The 21,787-nt window shown below is 44.5% G+C and overlaps 1 protein-coding gene across 1 annotated transcript; it reads left to right on the forward strand.

The window, feature by feature from the left end:
* Window positions 1–6,226: 6,226 nt before the first annotated feature.
* XKR9 (XK related 9) lies at window positions 6,227–17,143 on the forward strand. The gene is made up of 3 exons (XM_079983164.1): window positions 6,227–6,740; window positions 14,501–14,724; window positions 16,431–17,143. Exons 1-3 carry the CDS (start codon window positions 6,481–6,483, stop codon window positions 17,126–17,128), a joined length of 1,182 nt encoding a protein of 393 aa, XP_079839290.1. The 5' UTR covers window positions 6,227–6,480; the 3' UTR covers window positions 17,129–17,143.
* The last annotated feature ends 4,644 nt before the right edge of the window (window positions 17,144–21,787 follow it).

Here is a 21,787-nt window from a genome sequence, read left to right on the forward strand (position 1 = left end):
ACCAGACGTAACACCGAGCCAACGCCTTCATTTTGACAATTCCCGGGTTGCCAACGTGCAGAGCCTCCAGGACGCGCTGACGGAGTCCCTGGGGAATCACGACGCAGTCTCCCCACAGCAGACAGCCGCGATGAGCTGAGAGTTCATGTTGTCTGGTTGCGAAGGGCTGGAACTCCGATGCAAAAGGCCCTTGTGGCCACCCCCTCCACACCCAGTTGAGCACCCGGCTGATGGTGCGATCCTGGACAGACGCGGAGGCCACAGTGGCAGCCGATACAGGCGCTGCCGGAAGATCCTCAATCAGAAGGAGTGATGAAGCTGGAGCCAGGTCTTCCACAAATGCTGGAAGAGGGCAACGGCTGAGGGCGTCGGTATGGCCCATTGATTTCCCCGGGCGATGGATGAGCCGGTAGTGGTAGGCAGCCAGGAAAACAGTCCATCGCAGCATGCGTGGCGAGAGGACCGGTGGAGTTGGACGATCACCGGCGAGGAGGCCCAGGAGTGGCTTGTGGTCAGTGATGAGGTCAAAAGTCCTGCCATAGAGGTATTCATGGAACCTCTTCACTCCAGCCACAAGTGCCAGTGCCTCCTTGTCACGCTGGCTGTAATTCCGTTCCGTCGGAGATAGCGTCCTGGAAAACTAGGTGAGCGGTGCTTCTCTTCCGTCTGGAAAACGGTGACTAAGGACAGCACTGATGCCAAAAGGTGAGGCGTTGCAGGCAAGGACCAGCGGCCTGGATTCACTGTACTGTACCAGCACACTGTCTGATGAAAGGAGAGCCTTGACCGCGTTGAAGGCCGCCGTCTCCCGATGACCCCAGGCCCAAGGCGTCTTAGTGCTAAGGAGTCGGTGAAGAGGCTCAGCCACTGTGGCTTTGTGGGGCAGGAACATGTTATAAAAGTTCAGCAGCCCCAGGAACGCCTGCAACTCCGTCTTGTTCTTTGGGGTGGGGGCCTGCTGGATAGCGCGGATCTTGGATGTGGTCGGGTGAAGGCCGGAGGCATCGATAAGATAGCCCAGGAACTCCACCTGTGGAACGGCGATCTGGCACTTCTCCCTCTTTACCTTGAGCCCGGCCTCTTGGAACCTGGTCAGCACGGCACGGAGGCGCTCGAACAGCTGCTGGTGTGAGTCTGCAGACACCAAGACGTCATCAAAATATGGTACCACGCCCGGAAGCCCTTGCAGGAGACGCTCCATAAGGCTTTGGAAGATGCCAGGAGCCACACTTCACCCCGAACTGCAACCGGCGGCAACGGAATGCCCCCCGGTGGGTGACGATCGTCTGGGCTTCAGCAGTGGCATCATCGACTGGCAGTTGTTGATAGGCTTGGGCAAGGTCCAGCTTAGCGAAGACCTTACCCTCACCCAGGGAATGCAGCAGGTGTTGGACAACAGGAACCGGATAAGCGTGCTGCTGAAGTGCCTTGTTGATCGTGCACTTGTAGTCAGCGCAGATTTTCACCGACCCATCTGGCTTGACAGGCGTGACGATGGGGGTTTCCCACTTGGCGTGGTCAACCGGCTCCAAAACTCCTTGGGCGATCAGTTTGTCCAGTTGTTCGTCCACCTTAGCCTTGAGAGCAAAGGGAACCCGGCGTGGCTTTAGCTTGATGGGGGCGACTTGTGGATCAAGGCTAAAGGAGATGGGCGTACCTGTATATTGCCCCAAGGTGCCGTCAAAAACCTCGGCAAAGTCTTTGACCAGACCCTCAGTCTCTGCGTTAGAGATGCAGTTGATGCCGGTGACTTCCAGGCCGAGGGCATCAAACCAGTCTAGCCCTAGGAGGCTTGGCCGCTGACCTTCGACCACCACCAACCGGAGCAGGCCCGAAAAATCCTTGAAGGCGATCCGGAACCGGCCAACGCCTACCACGGGAATGTCGTTTCCCTGGTAGTCTCTCAGGTGTACGCGTTGAGAGTCGAGTTGCCTTTTGGACACTCTGGGTACCAGTCTTTTGATGGTGCTCCATGACACGATGGACAGGGCAGACCCGGTGTCGATCTCCATGTCACATGGAGCTCCTTCAATGAGCACCGTGACGTTCAGCTTGCGTCGCGTAGGCGAGTCGGTTTGGCCAATCGTGGTTCCAGACGGGCAGCGGCAGTTGGTGAGAGCGAAACAACTTTCCTTGGCAGACTGGAGTGAAGACTTGGACTTGCGAGTCGATGAAGGGGGGGTGTCAGACGGAGCCGATCGGCAGACCTTAGCGATGTGGCCCCTTCTGGAACACTTCCTACAGATGGCGTCTCTGAATCGACACTTGGCACAGGAATGGTTGCCTCCGCAGCCGGCACATTCTGGTTGGCCCTTGGACTTCTGTTGGAACTTCCTGCGCTCCCACTTTGTCTGGTGCACGTCATCGTCTTCACTGGAGGATGCCTCATCACTGCTGGCCTCTTCATGATGCACTGGAACTGGCTCCCTAGCAAGACGCGGGCTGCTGGACTTGCGGATCTCCTGGGCGGAGCGCTCAGCAGCTTCTGAGGCCACAGCCTCCTCAATGGCTTTCTGTAGCGTGAGGCCTGGCTTGGCGAGGAGACACCGTTGCAGATGGATGTCCCGGACCCCGCAGACGATTCGATCCATCAGGGCATCGTCTAAGTCTCGGAACTCACAGTGCATTGCAGCCTGTCGCAGGGCGGTAGTGTAGTTGTTGATTGACTCCCCCTCTGCCTGGTTCCGGTGGTAGAACGCATGGCGGGCAGCAATCTTGGACGGCTTTGGTGCGTAGTGGTTGCGGAGCTTCTCTTGGATCGTGTCCCATGGTGTTGCCTGGACTGCTTCAGGCGCAACCAATGCTCGGGCCGTCTCAAACACCTCAGGCCCACAGAGGCTGAGGAATAGGCCCCGCTTCCGATCCTTTGATACTGCTGTCAGCTCATTGGCTTGGAGGTAGCAGTCGAACCGAGCGAGGTAGGAGTCCCATGATTCAGAGGCTGGCGCAAACGGCGGTAGAGGCACAAGTGAAGCCATGATTCCGATGCCGGCGTGAAGGGCGATGGATGGAACACAGTGCTCTTAGCCAGAACAGTCAGCTCTGAATTGGTTCTGTTCAGTGATTTCGCTCAGTGATTTCGCTCTGTGATTCAGCTCAGTGATTCAGCTCAGTTCAGAGGCTAGCCGCATCTGGCTGTGCTCTGATGTCCATCTATCCCATCCTCATCGCCAGTGTTAAGTTGTGGGTTGACATAGCAGATGACACCGCGATTTCTCCAAGTAGCTCTTTATTTTGTAAGCTGGAATAGAACTCAGCCGGCCTGCTTTTATAGGCAGCCGGCTGTCAACATTGTAGCAACAACAGCCCAGAGTTCCCGCCTAAAATAACTGACGTGGACCTGAGTGAAAACTATCTACAGACCTGAGTGAAAACTATATACAGTATCCCCCTGCTGGCCCAGAGTGAAACTTCACTACATAACAGAGGTGACCTAAGAAAACATTATCTATGTACACATGGCAACAGCAAGCACCTGAGAAGTGTATTCTCAGCACAAAATAGATTAAAACTGTTCCTGCAGAATATGCTTTAGATTAACTAATAGTGTGGGACAGGGATAACATGGGGATGGCACTGTGTGTACAGCACCTCCAAATGCTCCTGCATCTAGACCTGAACACACATTATCATTTAGTGCAGGCTTCCTCAAATTCTGCCCTCCAGATGTTTTTGGCTTATGACTCCCATGATCCCTAGCTATCAGGACCAGTGGTCAGGGATGATGGGAATTGTCATCTCAAAACATCTGGAGGGCCGAGTTTGAGGAAGCCTGATTTAGTGTGGTTGGGAAAATTGCAACATTTTGTTGCAGGACTCTTTTATTCCCTCTGTCTCTGATGTTCAGGTTATGAGCTCTGTTGATTATGTATGCAGACCACCAATGCACAAGTAGGAAGACTGAGCAGGAACCCCGAGGTTTGCAGAAGTACAAAAGAAAAATTATAAATGAAAAACTCTTAAGCAGGAGTGGGCGGGGAACCCAAAACTGCCCAGTCAGGAGAATTAAGCATGCTCAGTAGTTATGGGATGCTGATCTACTCTTGGAGTGGGGGATATGGGGAAGGGAAATGGAATGGAGTGACCAGAATCCTGAAGAGAGAGGATTCCACATAGCAACACTTTGTTGCAGGTACAACTTGTCATCACCATTAAATACACAGAGCTTGTTATTTAAGCATGTGGAACAAAGCAGCCAAACAAAGGATTCGTTTTTATATCTTGCAGGGATTTAGGAAAGTGGTCACAGATGATTTTTAATAAATGATTTATTTATTTTTTAAAAAGGTTGACTCAGTCAAAGCAATGACAGTCCACGTAGCTAGAGTATTATTAATCGAATCACATGGCCTGGAGGAAACGGGCGTTTCAGTTTTCATTTTATCCCACACCCTTTACCTTTTCCTGGTTGCAGATTGCAAAGTATCACAGTTCAACAGTGTAAACCATTCAGACTTTCAAGGCAACTCTCTGACTATGGATTTGCTACTGGGATGTTTATTTATCTGGAAATTTTAAGGTAAGTCTTCTTTATGAGAGGGGTGTTGCCTGTAGTTAAAAAATCTAGGTGATCATATTCTACATCATCTATATATAGTCTTAGAAGGACAATCCGGAATCCAACCAAAGTAGATGTGTACGGTTTACTTCAGTGGTTATAAGGCAGGGAAACAAACAAGTATTACTGTGGGTTCCAGAGCTGTTCTGTTATGGTTAACTCATGCTGTCAAGAAGTCTATCAAAGGATGTATGTTTCCCTAGATCTTGGAAGAAAAATTAGAGGGATTTTTTTGGGTATGGAATAATAAGGGATATGTTTCTTCATGTTGATTCTCAGTAAATGCTCTCCATGTTATTGAAGATGTTATTGTAGGTGGGAGATGAAAAATTGACACTGAAGGCATTTCCAGTTTGTTTCATTCTCTGCATTTCTGTCATGCTTATGTCAAACTTACATTGGGTAGAAATAAAACACATTCAGTTTCGAAATTCCCAATTCCCACTTTCTGTTCCACATAAACAAACAAACACACACACACACTTGTAGGTCGCTTTCAAAATGCCATAGGGTCAAATTGCCCATCTGATAAGGTTGCAATCATAGCCCCACTTATCTGGGAGTAAGGCTCCTAGAATTATATCAGGCTTACTTCTGAGTAGAAAAGGTTAGCACTGCACAAGTGCCTGAAGGAACTGGCTATGTCTCTTTGAAGAGATTAAACAACAATTGTTTGCCCCTGAACCACACAGACAGCAATTGTCTGCAGGGGGTGTGTGACTATGGTTTATCAGTATCCACAGCACTAATCTAAATTGCTGGGATATTGGGATTCTTGCCTAAGCACATACAATTAGCATTTAGCTGTGTGGATGGCAGTTGTACTAATGCCACAGGTGACTGTCAGACGCCATGGACACTATGATGCAATTGCAAGCACCTTTAATTGTCTACCTGTGGCATTTTAAATTGTTAAATTGTTCTTCTTTTGGGACTTCCCCCTTCTTTTTTCCTCAGTGACCACGCTCTCTAGCCACAAACATCTTACCATCTCTTGTGCCTTCCCACAACGCCAGCCTTTCACCCTTTTAAAATGTAATGGGTATTGCTCCGTATGGCTGTCACTACCAATGAGCCATAAAAACGGCACATTGCTGCGCAGGAAAGGATTTTCCCCTGGAAAGGGTCTCAGAGTTAAATTAAGCGAAATGCTTCGGAAAAGAGCGGCCAATCGTTCTGACAAATGTGCCAAAGATCAAGTGCAAAGTACAAGGCAAACATGCCATGGAAGCATGAAGGGGGAGGAGAGGAAGTAGAAGTCCTGTTACACCAGCAGAACTCTGCTGGCACAGCATTGGATATAATGGTTTGTTTTCAGATGTGTTTTCTTCCATTCCAATCCCGAGAGAGAAGAGGGAGTGTCTGTCCTGAAATGCTGCCTTTCATCTTTACTTTTTGACACACCTATATTAAAAACAAGCCACTTAAAAAACAACAAATGTGTTCCCTATTAATTTCTTTTGTAAAGGCTTTTATGGATTAATCTATCTGATTAGTAGTTTAGGGCTGCAATCCTATGCAGTTATCTGGGAGTAAGCTCACTGAACACAGCAAAACATGCACAGGATTGCATTGCATTTGTTGCTGCTGTAATCATTATTTATGCTGCTGTTAAGAGGTTTTTACACTCTTCTGATCCAGCTAGTTACCTATCCATTTATTCTTTTCAGGACTTATCAGGAGGAATCAGCTTCACCAGTACCATTCAATGTGCATATGGATATGTACGCAAATGAATCTTTAGTACTGAAGCAGAGCTAATCTATCCGAGTATCTGTGGTTTTGATTCAATTTGCCACTTCAACAAATACACACCCCAATTTCCCCAAGGAGAAATACGCTCACATATTTTCTTAGTATGTGATGCACTGAGAAATGACATATTTTGCTTCTGACCTGAGGTGAAATGATCCATCAAGACAATGAGATATACAAAGCAAGAGTTTGCTACGATGGTTCTTGGAATTGTGGTTTATGTCGCGGATATTGGAGCAGATCTCTGGGTAGCAAACAAATATTTTCATGAGGGACAGTATCTCTGGTGTGCCTTGACATTGGCCACAGGGCTTCTTTCATCACTAGTTGTCCAGTATTTCAGTTACACTTGGTTTAAAGATGATGGCACTCACAAGCTGAGTTGGATTTCTTCAGTACATCTCTTACAAGCTGGAATATTTACAAGGTAAATATAAAACATAGAACATACAACTAGCTATGCTTGTAATGTCCTAGATGACTTTTAACGGGGAAGAAGATGATGGTGACTGGTTAAACTTTCAAAATTTCAAATGTGTGCAGGGGTGTGAGGCATAGGAGCCAACTCCTAGGGGTCTTCACCCTCCCATTAAAATATTTGAAGGGGCCAGCCTTCCCCAAGTTGATGGTCACTGCCGTGCAAATGGTGTGCATGCACTGCGTCATGTGATTATGCGGGGCAGGGCTTACCTGCCCTCCTCCATGTTTTATTCAAGTTGACACCCCTGGTGTAAGATAAGTAGAATGGGTTGCCTAGCTGCTGTTTTCTGACTTGCTTTATCCTAAAGAGTGACAGTTAGGAAGGAGAAGCAGGGATCTGAATTTGCTGGTACGTGATCAAACCCCACCCCAAAACAGCAACAGTTTGGAAACTACCAAAATTTCTGTTGTTCTTTTAATTTTGTTTAATATTCTTTCATTCCCCCCCCCCCAATAACTAAGGATGTCAAACTCTGACAAAGGAGCATCTATGTACATTGCATCCAAGTGACTGTGTAGCAGTTGCTTTGCCAAGATTCCTTTAATCTTGTCATGAGAACTTGTGTGATTTAAAATGTTCTTAACTAATTACGTTTCTCACAGTCATTTTAGCCAAAGGAACTATTAGACAAATTAACTTTTCCTCTGTTCCAGGCTGTGCATGTTGGAAGTGCTAAGGATGCTTGCTTTCTGTACTTGCCACTAAAATGTTTCTTCGTCATCTTAAGAAGGCGACTAGAACAAAAGAACCATACATTTGCTATCTTTCCCACTATATGCTCCATCAAGATGAGTGCAGTTTGTACAAGTGGCAAGCAAGTGACCACTATGGAAATGGAATGTGCAATATCAAACAACCTATTAATAATAATAACAACTCAGTATGGGATGATGTGGTGCCGCCACTCGCCTGATCTCTGGTTGGTTGCATTGCTGTTGCATACCAGGAGATAGATGGAGAAGGGCAAGGCAGTGGCAAGGGTGGTGCACTGCTAATGCACCAGCAGAGCCAATCTAACCCTCCTACTGGTGCATTTGCCCCATGCCAACCTCCCTGCCCACTTTCTACCTTTCAGTAAGCAGGTCAGGGTGAGCAGTAGTACTGAGTAGACTTCAAATTCCTAACATGTTTGCTGGATGGTGGTGGCGGCAAAGGAGAGAATGATACCCTTTTATCACTTGCGATGTAAAAAGCATTGTGGAGCAAACGGTCTAACAGGCCAGGCATTTGTACAATACTTTTCCTTCCATAACATTGTGTCTTTCAGATCTTCAAAATAATGTGCTATTTGTAGAATATGAAGCATTTTTTTAAAAAAATTGCTCTTTATTTCTATTTAATATTTTCCCCATCCAATCCAAACATATATTAGTAATTTTTTTTTTAAAAGCGGTTAATGTATTTAATTTGGCATTAATACAAGGCCCAAGAGCAGGTCATATGTCTGTCAAGAAGCAGAAGCAAAACATAACCCAACAATTTCTCCCTAGGTAAATGCCAAGTGATATTCAGTAAGCACTTTACTTTGTGAGAATCCTTGCCAGGCGTCCAAAGGTCACCTCACACCTTATCAAGCTTCTCAGTTGTGAACTGGGGAGGTTTCACATAAAGCTGCGAGCTTGCCCCAACACACCGCTTGGACAACCACAAGCTTAGGTGTATGAGTGTGTGTGTGAGGAACAGATTGATTTACTCAAGCAGGTTTTCTGGAAAATACTGGACTACACAGATGCCTCAGTCTAGGATACAAGAACCAGATGTTTGCGTTTCTGATTGTTTTATAAACTGAGAATACTGCAGGGCTTTTGTCATTCAGAAATATGAATGTGTGTCATCAGCACAACACAAGAAAGCAGCTCTGTATAGAAATTTTATTCCTTGTTTTTACATATTAAACTCAAAGCCATGAATGGGATCCCTACAGTTTCTGTCAGTGCTGCAGGCATTCCCGAAGGAACAGGGGAGCAGGTCTTGGATTTTTAGTTTGTTATTCCACAACTGCTCATGTATCTTAAGGGCAGCAATGAACTTCCGTGAAAGGAATATGCACCCTTCTTTAGAGGGCAACATCCCTGAAAGGAATGCATATCCTCCTTTAGAGAAAAATGGCACCATCATCTGATGTGTTACAGGTAACCTGCTCAAGAGCCTATGCCCAGCCATTTGCCCACCGAAAGTACTTTTGCTACCCAGTTCAAGAGTTGTTTGCAATGCATCAGAAAGAACAGGGAGGGAGTCCATGCCATATCCTTGCATCTGTGCATAGTTATTAAATCCTATGGTTCAACTCTCCAGATACAATTTAACTTCCATCTGCCTCAGCCAGCATGATTAATGATAGGGAAAAATGGGTGTTGTAGTCTATTAATTATTATTATTTATTAAAATTGTATTTTGCCCTCTTCCTGCAGGTCTCAGGGCAGTTCACAACATAAAGTCACAATATAAAAACACAAAATACATAATAAAAAAGAACAATCAAATAATCCCCCCTCCACACGTTGCTAGGTGTAGTCTAGGAACATTTGGAGGACCACAGATTTTTTTTTTGGGGGGGGGAATAGATATAGATCACCCATGTGTGATAATTAATAAAAAACTGGCTGGATCCTAGATCCAAAGTGCAGAGTTAAACATATTATCCAGTAAGAGACAGCTCCCAGCAGAGTTTTCAAGTCACAAAAGAAAGCAGCAGAATAGCATGGGGATATAGGCAGTCAAACCTTTTAAATGTATCCTGTCCTGAGTAAGTTTTAAAATGCTTTACAGTGGTACCTCGGGTTACAGACGCTTCAGGTTACAGACTCCGCTAACCCAGAAATAGTACCTCGGGTTAAGAACTTTGCTTCAGGATGAGAACAGAAATCGTGCTCTGGCGGCGCGGCGGCAGTGGGAGGCCCCATTAGCTAAAGTGGTACCTCAGATCAAGAACAGTTTCAGGTTAAGAACGGACTTCCAGAACCAATTAAGTTCTTAATCCAAGGTACCACTGTACTTACAATGTTCAAAAGGTCAAGTTCATGCATTTATCCATCCAGCAGCAAGTAAACAGAGGCAATAATCTTAGGATACAAAATATAACAAAATAGTTCATGGTCTGAGCTCCTAGTGAGCAAACTCAGGCACGTCCTATTTTGATGAGGTCACATGGTGATAGAGAACTAAAAAAGGAGGAAACTAAAAAAGGAGGAAACTATCCCTGCTGTCTTGCCCTTCACCTCTAAGCAACTGGCAGTGATGTGTGGCTTTGTGAAGTTAGGTCAGTAATGCATCTCTGCCCACGCCACCAGCTGCTACTGCTTCTAGGGGCTGGAAGGTGGGGCAAGGCAGTCATTGATGACATCCCCTGATCACAAACACAGGGTCTCTCTGCCCTGTGGACTACATAAGCATGCATACAGTAAGGCAGGGGTCGGCAAGGTTTACCTCGCCTGGACCGGTTCACTCCAGTGGAGATCCCTCTGTGGACTGGATCCTGCGTGCGTCCATGATTTCCGGCGTCTGTGTCTGCACAGAAATGATTTCCAGTGTCTGCATCTGCACAGACATGATTTCAGGCAGCGCGGAAGCGAGTCCCTGTGCTGGTTTAGCGCAGCACGTGGGGCTGGCTGAATGGGTGGCTCAGTTTGTGGGTGGCTCATGGGCCGGTTAAACAACTCCCATGGGCCGCTTGTAGCCCATGGGCCTTAGGTTGCCGACCCCTGCAGTAAGGTTTCATTAAACATCTCATGCAATTGTCAAATATTTTAAGCCATTCACGCACACTGTGCATGGAACTTCTACCCTTGGGTTAACCTTTGCTATAATTATCAGAATAATGAGGACATCCTGATACCCCAAAATCTATTTTAAGGGGTGAAAGTTGTTTTCAGTGTTCAGCTAAAGCATTGTGAGGTGAGCCACAGGTATGGAGGGCCACCATTGCTGTTCTGTAGGAAGATATTTATGTATAAATTTACCCAAGATTTCTGCAGGGTACATTGGAGCTTGCCACAAAACTGCCAGCATGTGAACTTCAAAACATTATTCAGAAGTTCCCACAGGGGCAATTGGTACTTCTTGGGATATGTTCCTGTAAGCAGAGCTTTTAAAAACAACAAACTGAGGAGGAGCGAGTAAGTGCCCTGTCATTTTGAGAAACAGCAGAAAATGAGGTCGGTTAAAATAAGTTTTAAGAGGGGCTTTCTATCTTCCTTTTATCTCTGCTTGCAGTTGCTTCTTTGTGAAACATTTGAGATGCAGTGCAAACACACCTTTGCATCTGCTCAAAAATGTGCCTTGTACTCAAATGAGAAGATACCTCTGTTTCGAAAACTAGCGTCCAAAACAGCAACTTGGGTATTGGGTTAACGTAATTCTTGCGGAAGCCAAGGACTCAGCTATACAGCTGCAAATAAAACGTTTGGAGTGCAATATACAATGTGACACTGGATGGTGATGGTGAGCCTTATGGAAAATTCAATTTATTTTAAAAAACACTTTTTAAAAAAGCATTTTCATACCTTTTTTTAAATAAAGTGGTATCTTGGGTTACAGACGCTTTAGGTTACAGACGCTTCAGGTTACAGACTCCACTAACCCAGAAATAGTACCTCGGGTTAAGAACTTTGCTTCAGGATGAGAACAGAAATCTTGCGGTGGCGGTGTGGCGGCAGCGGGAGGCCCCATTAGCTAAAGTGGTGCTTCAGGTTAAGAACAGTTTCAGGTTAAGAACGGACCTCCGGAACGAATTAAGTTCTTAACCTGAGATACCACTATATGTGTATAGATTCCACCCAAGAGTGTTTCTCTGAGTTTGGCAAATGCTGAACATCTTTTCTTCAGTGATGTACGTGTTCCTTGCCAGAGGATGTATGCTGTGATTTGATAGTGGGAATAAAAACTGCATCTCCCAAAAGAAAATAGAAATATTTTGAGAAGCGAACGTTCTTCATGAGGCAATGAATTAACCCCCCCTGAAATGTTTAGTGTGTTTTCCATCTATGTTTTATTTTATAGGAAATTACTTCATAGCCTTAAGGACACATTATTCAGTGTATGGCTGTGGGAGTTGAGATATAATGCAGTAGTAAACATTAGCATGCATTAGCCCCTCATTTCCCACTGTCTAGGTGGCGCTGTGGGTTAAAGCCTCAGCGCCTAGGACTTGCCGATCGAAAGGTCGGCGGTTCGAATCCCTGCGGCGGGGTGCGCTCCCGCTGCTCGGTCCCAGCGCCTGCCAACCTAGCAGTTCGAAAGCACCTCCGGGTGCAAGTAGATAAATAGGGACCGCTTACCAGCGGGAAGGTAAACGGCGTTTCCGTGTGCGGCTCTGGCTCGCCAGAGCAGCGATGTCACGCTGGCCACGTGACCCGGAAGTGTCTCCGGACAGCGCTGGCCCCTGGCCTCTTGGGTGAGATGGGCGCACAACCCCAGAGTCTGTCAAGACTGGCCCGTATGGGCAGAGGTACCTTTACCTTTACCTTTTACCAATGAAATGCATGTCACCACAAGAAATTCATGTGCCCTAAGAATTACAATAGAATTTCCATGTCTATTTATACTGAGCAGCAGGTGCTTCTGTTACAACCTTCAAATGTCTACAGAAAACATTTCAGTTCCTCCAGGCTTATGCAAGCAGTTAAGAATACATCTTTCCATAATGGTTAGCTGATCTCTGATTGTAAATTTTTATGTGGATTTATGTATCACTGTTGTAAATAGCTCTGATATCCATTTTGTGAATTGTGGTATATAAATAGGGTTCTTAAAACCAACCAGCCAACAAACATGCCTGCTCAAAAGTAGGTCCCGTTGAGTTCGATGGAGTTTACTCTCAGGTAAGCAAATTGAAGACTTAAGCCGCTTTTGGCATTCCTTGTAAGGATAGCACAGGAATTCAAGGCTTATTTTTGAAAGCAGACATGCATATCTGAAGATTGTGGTGGTATATGGGGTTTTGACCGCTGGCTGTAACAGATGAAGCTCTGCACATATATACATGTCATTTTGGTCTGCAACTGTCATCAGCTGGAGGGCGTCCCTCATGCAGGAGTTATGTAACTGGATTGTGGCTATACCATATATATAAAAGAAAAGCACAGGTGGAATGTGCTGTTACCAATAGGATTGTAGAAGCGGGGATTGAATATAAAATTTTCTGATATAAGTTTTAAACCCCCAAATACTGTTACTTTAATATTATTGCAAGCTACATTGGATTTTTTCTTTAAAATGGAAAGCAGGCAATAATTTTAAATAAAGAGATAAGGGTTTGTTTCCACAGGGGATGACACACAGCTTTTTATAGAGCTCTGAAAAGTCCTCAGCAAGTCATTTATCCTATCTAGGGTGGCGCCCTTGATATAGGAAATAAAGTTGCCATTACCAGAGAAAAGCTTAGCATGTGCATCATGGGCCCTATATGCATTATATATTGAAAGCAGTATCATACCACTCTAAACAGTCAAGGCTTTCTCCAAGGAATCCTAGGAACTACTGTAGTTTGTTCAAGGTGCTGAGACTCCTGTTCTCCTCCCAGAGCTATAATTCCCAGAGTGGTTCTACAACCAATCCTTATTCCCCAGGAACTCTGGTAAAGCAGCTAGCCCATTTGCAAAAGCTAAGCAGGGTCCGGTATGGTTTCACATTGCATTGGGTTACCTTGCATTTCCTGCACTGCAGGGGGTTGGATTACGAGACCCTCAGGGTCCCTTCCAGCTCTACACGTCTATGATTCTCAGCACCCTTAACAAACTGCAGTTCCCAGGATTCTTCGGGGCGAAGCCATGGCCATTTAAAGTGATACGATACTGCTTTAAACGTATAGTGCAGATGGGGCCATATCCTCCCATATTTTTGTATTAAGTTGGGGGGGGGGAGATTCTGAAAAAAGAGGGAAAATAAAATGGAAAGAGGGAAGTGGGAGCAATAGTTTCTATGCGATCTGTCACCATGCCAACATTTTCTTTCCTTTAAAATTTCAGAACTTCCCCGCTAATTTTGTGTTTCATTTACTGGATTTTTCACTCTATAAGACACACTTTTCTCCTTAAAAGTAAGGGAAAATGTGTGTGCGTCTTATGGAGCAAATGCAGGCTGCGTGGCTATCCCAGAAGCCAGAACAGCGAGAGGGAGCAGCGCTCCCTCTCGCTGTTCTAGCTTTTGGCTTAGTCGCGCGAAGCGGCTTTTGTGGGAGGTGGGGGAAGGGACAGAGCGCACAGCTCTGTCCCTTCTCCCACCTCCCAGAAAAGCCCCCAAGAGCCGCGCTCCCTTTAAAGAGTGCCCAGCTTTTCGCTGGCTTTTGCAGGAGGTGGAGGAAGGGACAGAGGGCAGCTTAGCTGCGCGCAGCCTCTTTTGGGCAGGGGGAGCCTTCATCCCGCTGCCCTGAAGAGGCTTCACACGGCTATCCCAGAAGACAGAACAGCAAGAGGCTATCCCAGAAGCCAGATCCCTCTTGCTGTTTTGGTTTCTGGGATTCAGAATATTTTTTTTCTTGTTTTCCTCCTCCAAAAACTAGGTGCGTCTTATGGTCTGGTGCATCTTATAGAGGAAAAAATATGGTAGATGCTTCTTAGAGGTTGAGTTTCTCGCACTCCCTTTGTGTCAATGGGTCTCAATGCGAAGGAAAGGGATGATAAACCAATTGTGCACATGGCATGATAAACCAATTATGCACATGGCCCTAAATCTTACAAAATGCCCGACTGTGCCTTTCTCCATTGCAGGTACTGGGCCGCGCTGAAATGTGGCTACCAGGCAGCATTTAAAACAAACAACTTGGAAGATGGATTGATTGATGGTTGCACCAGCCCCATTCACAAGAGTGCCATTTGTGCAATGACTGATATAAGTATGCTCAGACTATTTAGGGCATTTCTGGAGAGCACGCCCCAGCTCATTCTTCAGATCTACATCCTGATGACATCTGACAGTTCTACCCCCAGTCAGTGTAAGTCTGCTTGTGGTGATGGAAGCTATCTCCTAACAGTGTGTGGAACATGTGATGGCACAGAATGTTCACAAACATTTAAACTGCTCAGAGAACTGCTTCAGTACATATGAAATGCACCTTCTGTGCCTTAAGACAGAGATCAGTCACCACCAGTTCATTCCTTGCTGTTGCTTATGTGGCATTTGATTATTGTTTTTTGTCTCAATGTGCATTACTTTAGACTCGCATTAAATAATGTTTGCCATGCTGTTGCCCATTCACCCAACTCCATGGTTGGAGTGTTTTTAAATCTATTTATGTCTCCATATTTCTTCCATTTCCCCTCTAGATCACTCATTGCTTCCTCTGTGTTCTGCTTCTTAGTCCACTGCTCCCGGCTCTACTTTCTTAAGCCACTTTGTTTCTTGTCTTCCCTTGTACCTCTCACTCTCTCTTTCCCTTCCTCCTCCACCCATTCATAGCACAAAATCTTTCACATCTCAGTACTCTCTTATTTACACCTTTCCCAGGCCATACCAATCACTGGCCTTCCCTCAAACCATCCTCCCATTCTTTATTTTTTATTTTTTGACTGTCTAGGATGTTTCTATAAAGGCTCCTGCTTGCCAGGATAGAAAGATGGGTGCATAGATGATATGCATTCCTCTTGGCTAGACTTCTAACCTATTGCACAAAGTTAACAGTCACACCCATTGTGCCGCCTAGTTTTGGCATGTGGCCCCTGGAAGGTTGCCCACTAGGCAGGAATGCCATCAGGCTGAGAAAGGTTCTCCACTCCTGAGATAGGCCTTTGGTCTAATCCAGCAGTGCTCTTCTGATGCTCTCAAAGAAGGAGCTAAGGAAAATGGAGGACTTTGGTAAAACCTCATGAAGAGCCTGGAGGCCAAAGTGGCTGTGTGCATTCATTAGGGAGGGAATAATCAGGCAGAGTAGTTGGGACAGTGGGTAGAGAGCCAAGGGGCCATTTTGTCTACTGCTGAGAACCTGCCAGGTTAGCTGCACCTTCATGAACTACATAGAAGAGATATTCTCCCACTCAGTGCTATTTTTTCTAGAAAAGGAGGTTCCAGAACACTCCATGAACACCTCCCTTGTTCTCTTATAATGGCAAAGATGCCCACCTGAGAGGTGCCGGAACTGAGTTCAGGTAAATTCTGGCTGAAAAAAAGCCCTGCATCCTACTTGTGATTTCTGTTGATATCTTTCCTCTGGGATCTGGCAGCTTTCGTAGGGTATTGAAGGAAAACAAGTTATGGGATGGGACAGGCTGAATTGATATGAATTCACCACCAGCCAGTTATTTGACCAAAAGCTTCCCAGTAGTTAGTACAGTCATACCTTGGCTTACAGATGCTTCAGGCTGCATTTTTTCGGGTTACGGACCGCCGAAACCTGGAAGTACTGGAACAGGTTACTTCTGAGTTTCAGCAGTCGCGCATGCACAGAAGTGCCAAATCGCAACTCGTGCATGCGCAGATGTGCAGCTGCAGGTTGCGAACGCTGCGGGTTGCGGATGTGCATCCTGCACGGATCACGTTCGCAACCTGAGCGTCCACTGTATATCTAATTTCCATAGCTTCTAAGTGTATGTCTCTCTGTCTATCTAGTTCAGACTATTGTGCCATTTTTGTGTGAATATTATTTAATAGAAAACACTCTTCTTTTTCTAACAGAGCTAACAACTTTTATTTCCTTTTATTTAGATGTAACCATTGCAATGTCTTTCTGCGGCATCTCCTGTGCAACTGTGGATTATCAGATAGCTTTACGAAAATCCCTGCCTGAGAAAAAAAACTTTCCAGGGATATTTTCCAAATTATTATATCTTTTCTATAAACTGTTGACTTTGACTTCTTGGATACTCTGCATCACTCTGGTCACCATACTAAGTATAACATCTCTTGTTCTACTTGTGTTTCTTTGGCTTTTGAGTATATGTTGGGTCCTGAAGCAACACACAACATTTTGTACATCTAAAGGACCAGAAATTGTCTACAGGACTATTGTGGGAATCATTCTTATTTTTACCTTTTTTAATGTCAAGGGAGAAAAGACCAAAATACCTCTGATTGTTTATTATACTGCTCGGGGGTTTATAACTGCAACAATAGTGTATGTTTGCATGTCCTGCAAATCAGTGTTTAATGGGAAAATATATTTGTTATCTGTAATCTTGGTGGTCATTATCACCCTAATATTGGGCATTATTTTTCTTATTTCGTATTATGCATATTTTCATCCTAGGAATTTTTACACACAAGATGTAGTTGATGGACCAGGAATTTATTACACACAAGATGTAGTTGATGGACCAGGAATTTATTACACACAAGATGTAGTTGATGGACCAGGAAGTGAAAGAACAGAAAACTGTAGAATGAGGGGATTCCTGATGCAATAAATCTCATGACAATTATCTGTTGCTGCTGCTATGCTTCTTTTTATTTAATAAGATATGATAGCCATCTTCAAATATCTCAAGGGCTGCTCCATGGAGGATGGAGCAAGCTTGTTTTCTCCTGTTCCAGAGGCTAGGACCTGAACCAATGGCTTCAAGTTACAAGAATGGAGATTCTGACTCAACATCAGGAATGATTTCCTGACAGTAAGAGCTGTTTGACAGTGGAACAGACTTGCACGAGAGGAGGTGGTCTCTCCTTCCTTGGTGGTTTTTAAATAGAGGTTGGATAGCCATTTCATATGTGTGATCTAGTTGAGATTCCTGAATTGCAAGGGGGTGAACTAGATTACCCTTGGGATATCTTCCAACTCTATGATTCCCTCAGTGCAAAAAGTCACTGATGCAGTAATAGTGCATTGGAGGTCAATTTATACTGGGCCATCCTGTTTTATTTTCCCGGTAGTGATGTATGGAAGTGAGAGCTGGACCATAAAGAAGGATGATCGCTGGAGAATTGATACTTTTGAATTATGATGCTGGAGGAGACTCTTGAGAGTCCCATGGACTGCAAGAAGATCAAACCTATCCATTCTTAAGGAAATCAGCACTGAGTGCTCACTGGAAGGACAGATCGTGAAGCTGAGACTCCAATACTTTGGCCACCTCATGAGAAGAGAAGACTCCCTGGAAAAGACCCTGATGTTGGGAAAGATGGAGGGCACAAGGAGAAGGGGACGACAGAGGATGAGATGGTTGGATAGTGTTCTCGAAGCTACCAGCATGAGTTTGACCAAACTGCGGGAGGCAGTGGAAGACAAGAGTGCCTGGCCTCCTCTGGTCCATGGGGTCATGAAGAGTCGGACATGACTAAACAACTAAACAACAACAACAACAACATGATGCTTCCCCAATGTTTCCACATTATTTCTGTCTGGGTGAGTGCTCTTGCATATAATACAACATCAGTTGAAAGATAACCCAGAACAATTGTGGCATATGAAAAGTTAGAGGATTTCAGCAGGAAGCTGCAGGACATGCGCTGATTGCAAACAAAGGACCCTGAAACTTTGGCAGAATTGAAAGTGTGATCACATACAACTAGTACGCCAATATCATAATGAGCCCAAATCAATAATGAACAATAAAATACATTTGGAAGGCTCCTGAGTTTATTAGACTTGCAGGCTTGCTTTGCTCCTTGTCATTCAGGTAGGAACTATAACTAAACCCTTTCAGTGACTTCATCTGGAGGGGAAAATGCAACCTTTCTTTCAGTTTGGTCTTGACAACTTCATTCATGCCTTTTAATGCCAAGACTTGATTGCAGGAATGTTTTCTACAGTGTGTTTCGCCTGAAGATTGCAGCTGATGCAGAATGATCTGGACAGTGCATTAGTAATCCAGGATGATCAGTGGTTTCTTATGCCCTTATAATACATCACAATTTGTGATGCTAGTTTTGATCTGTGAATATGTGAACGGCTTGAGCCTTACATCACTTTTCTGTGAAATGTCATGTTCATGGTAGGCTGGCATTTCCTGGCTGGAATTATTGTGTGTACAAAGCAATTTTCAGTTATGGTATAATGAGCCTTTGTATCTACAGTATATCATTTTATTATATGTGTTGTATTTGGTTTGGCTTTCTGTTTTGTTATTTTGGGGTGACTTTCTATATACTCTTTACAGGGAAATGTCCCACTCAAGGTACATTTCTCTGCAATTCCTTTGCTATGCATCTTATAAGCATGTGAAACTGACGAAAGGCTAGGTTAGTTCAGCAAATGGAATTCACATGCTTACATGTCATGTTTGACTTTCACCCCACTGGAAAGGTGGTATGAACGGTATGTTGTACAAAAACAGAGGAATGCTTTATATAGCTTTATATAGCTTGACCAGGAAGCTCTTTGTGAGGGCAGAATCCAAAGGGCTGTTCCACTTATTGTTTTGATTCATGACAGAACCACAGAATCAGGAAGTATCTCTTAAGGAGGTACTTCTTGTTGGAAGGATTAAGAGCTACCATAACTGTTGTTATACAAGAGTAGCTCTGTCTCTATGCTGTTTCTGCTAGGCAGGGACTAAGTCTGCATACCTTAAAGTGTATAACTTCTCCAAATAATCCTGGGAACTGTAGTTTGTTAACGGTTGCAGGGAATTGTAGCTCTGTGAGGGGTAAGCTAGGATTCTTTGTGGTAAGTCGTGCTTTAAATGTTGGGTGCCTATGCAGCCAGGGACTGCTGCTGCCATGAGTTTGTGGTTAGTGGGTGATTAATTTTCTGCTTCAGGTGCCAATTGCCTGCAAAATGCTTTGTGTGGAAATGCCCTCAGTAATACTATTGGCATCTAACAATAGCTGGTGGTAGGTTTTAGAGCAGGAGTAGCCCACTTTGTGTCCTCCAGGTGTTGTACTGCACCTTCCAACAGCCCCAGCCAACCTGGCAAAGGTCAGGGTCCGACAACATATAGAAGGCACCATATCTGCTGGCCTTATTTCAAAGAGAATGGAAGTTATGGAGTGAACAGGCCCCAGCACAACATTTATAAAGACATGTCTATCCTTTTTCGCACATGCTGCATAATACACCATTGAACCTCTCTTCTATTCTTGTGTTTATATGAAAAATAGTAATGCAGCTCAAAATAGTCTTGTATCAGGCTTTTTAATCCATTAATAGTGGCATTGAAAGGTGGAGTTGCATCATAATCTTCTTGCACTTTCTGTTACCTGTGAACAGCTGTGGTCTGTCTGAAGCACATTTTTTATCTTCCACTCACCATTTTCCTGCAGCTTTTCCTATAACACCATCTCCCTGTTTGCAAGTGTTGTTACTGACTGGCATGCCCTCCTTATCAAATTCCTCTTCCTTTTCTACAAATCTGGCCTTCCACAGTAGGACCGTTCTCTTCACTCTTTGTTCTTCCATGAAGCTTACAAGGTAAGAGAAAGTCACTGCTGCAGTTGTTTTCTTCTTTAACACGTCAGCAGCTCAGGTACAACCAGCAGCTGTGACAATCTTTTTACCTAATCAGTTTCATGGAGAATTGGGAAATAGTAGCAACGCTCATTAACTGTTGCAGTGGAGATTCCTGAACGTTGATTAAAGTACTTAAAAATGCATCCATGATTTCAATCTCTCTCTCCACCCACCTTGCAGGACAGTCCTTCCGTCATGTTATATCTTGATTTCACCACATGAGGGCTTCTTTGTAAGAAACAGGAACGAGTAACTACAGAATTGCAGCAAAATGTAATGATAGCGTTTCCTGTAAACATTGCCTAGAATAAACCCTAAGGCTATAAAACTCGAATGACTCAGATGTACTTAAGCCTCGTGTCAGCTGAATGTGTCTAAATTGGTACCAGTGTATCTGAGGTCAGGCAGAAACATGTAAATGTGCATATCATTAAGGGTGATATTTCAAATTAAAAATGGCCACCTCGAAAATAAAATGGTAAAGGCCTCTTTGGATTTCAATCTATTACAGATGCTCACGCACACTTCCGCTTTCTATTATGGGCAGCCCTTAAAATCCAGCTGCCAGTCAGACCGTGGATTGTGCTTGACCTTGTCATTTTAATCTAACTGCAAATTGAAAGCAAATGTTACCCGCCACATCCACCCCCATCCCCCAGTATGGCCATGACATCTTGCAACAAGTATTTTAATAAGTTAAATGAAAGATAATAAACAATTTCTTCCTGTTTTGACTACTGTCAGTGCTGTGGATGAGGGGGTAGGATCCCACCAAATTATTTTAATTACTCTGCTGGTCTCAGCTGCGGCATCTGGTGGCACTGGCAAGCTTGCCTGATGTGCCACAGAGAGTCCTGATTTATGAAGCTGTAATTGGCTTTCCAATAAACATTTGTCAAAATAATGTACTCATTCAAACCAAAGCCTGCTTTATATGTTCATATAAAAGAGCACTTAACTTTCAGCAAAGAATTGTCTGCCATCAAAAACACTCTATAAATGGGGGAAATTTATGAAGACTAAGTACTCGAGGGTGATCACTGGAGGACTAAAGTTCACTTTCAACCTTTGGCGTGTTGAGTTCTGCTGTATGCTGGTTACTGATACTATATGTATCTCTCCCCCTCTCTCTCCAAGACTTATACTGAAAATCCAGGGTGGCCCCCCCACTCTGGCATGAAAATATAAATCTATCTTTTCAACATAAATTATTTACTGAGCAATCTGTAGGTAAGTAGGAACATAAGACATAAAGGATAAATGTAATTAACTGGAAGGAGATTTCACCTTAATTACTGAGTTTATTTAAATAGATGCATATCCCATTGTTTGCAAGGACCTGCTAATATTTCTATTTAGAACTAAATGGCTGACGTGGCTGTTTTTTTATGTTACTGGTTAGCTACAGTTTTTGCACAAGACTATTGGTAATGTGTTGCAGAGGAATGAGCACCTGTTTAGAAATGAAGCTCCTTCCCTGGATTTGGACCAAACATCATCGCTGTTACGAGCCTGTACTGAAATAACAGAAATATTACTATAATATCAGAAATGGATGCTGGAGGAGACTCTTGAGAGTCCCATGGACTGCAAGAAGATCAAGCCTATCTATTCTTAAGGAAATCAGCCCTTTGTGCTCACTGGAAGGACAGATCCTGAAGCTGAGGCTCCAATACTG

This window comes from Podarcis cretensis, assembly GCF_951804945.1.
Source record: "Podarcis cretensis genome assembly, chromosome: 7".
Lineage (NCBI taxonomy): Eukaryota > Metazoa > Chordata > Lepidosauria > Squamata > Lacertidae > Podarcis > Podarcis cretensis.

Bases quoted from the DNA above. Each gene is read 5' to 3' on its own strand.
- XKR9 (XM_079983164.1), top strand. From the start codon at position 6,481: ATGAGATATACAAAGCAAGAGTTTGCTACGATGGTTCTTGGAATTGTG. The intron at 6,741-14,500 runs GTAAATATAAAA...TCTCCATTGCAG, and splicing joins CAAGCTGGAATATTTACAAG to GTACTGGGCCGCGCTGAAAT. The intron at 14,725-16,430 runs GTAAGTCTGCTT...CCTTTTATTTAG, and splicing joins CAGTTCTACCCCCAGTCAGT to ATGTAACCATTGCAATGTCT.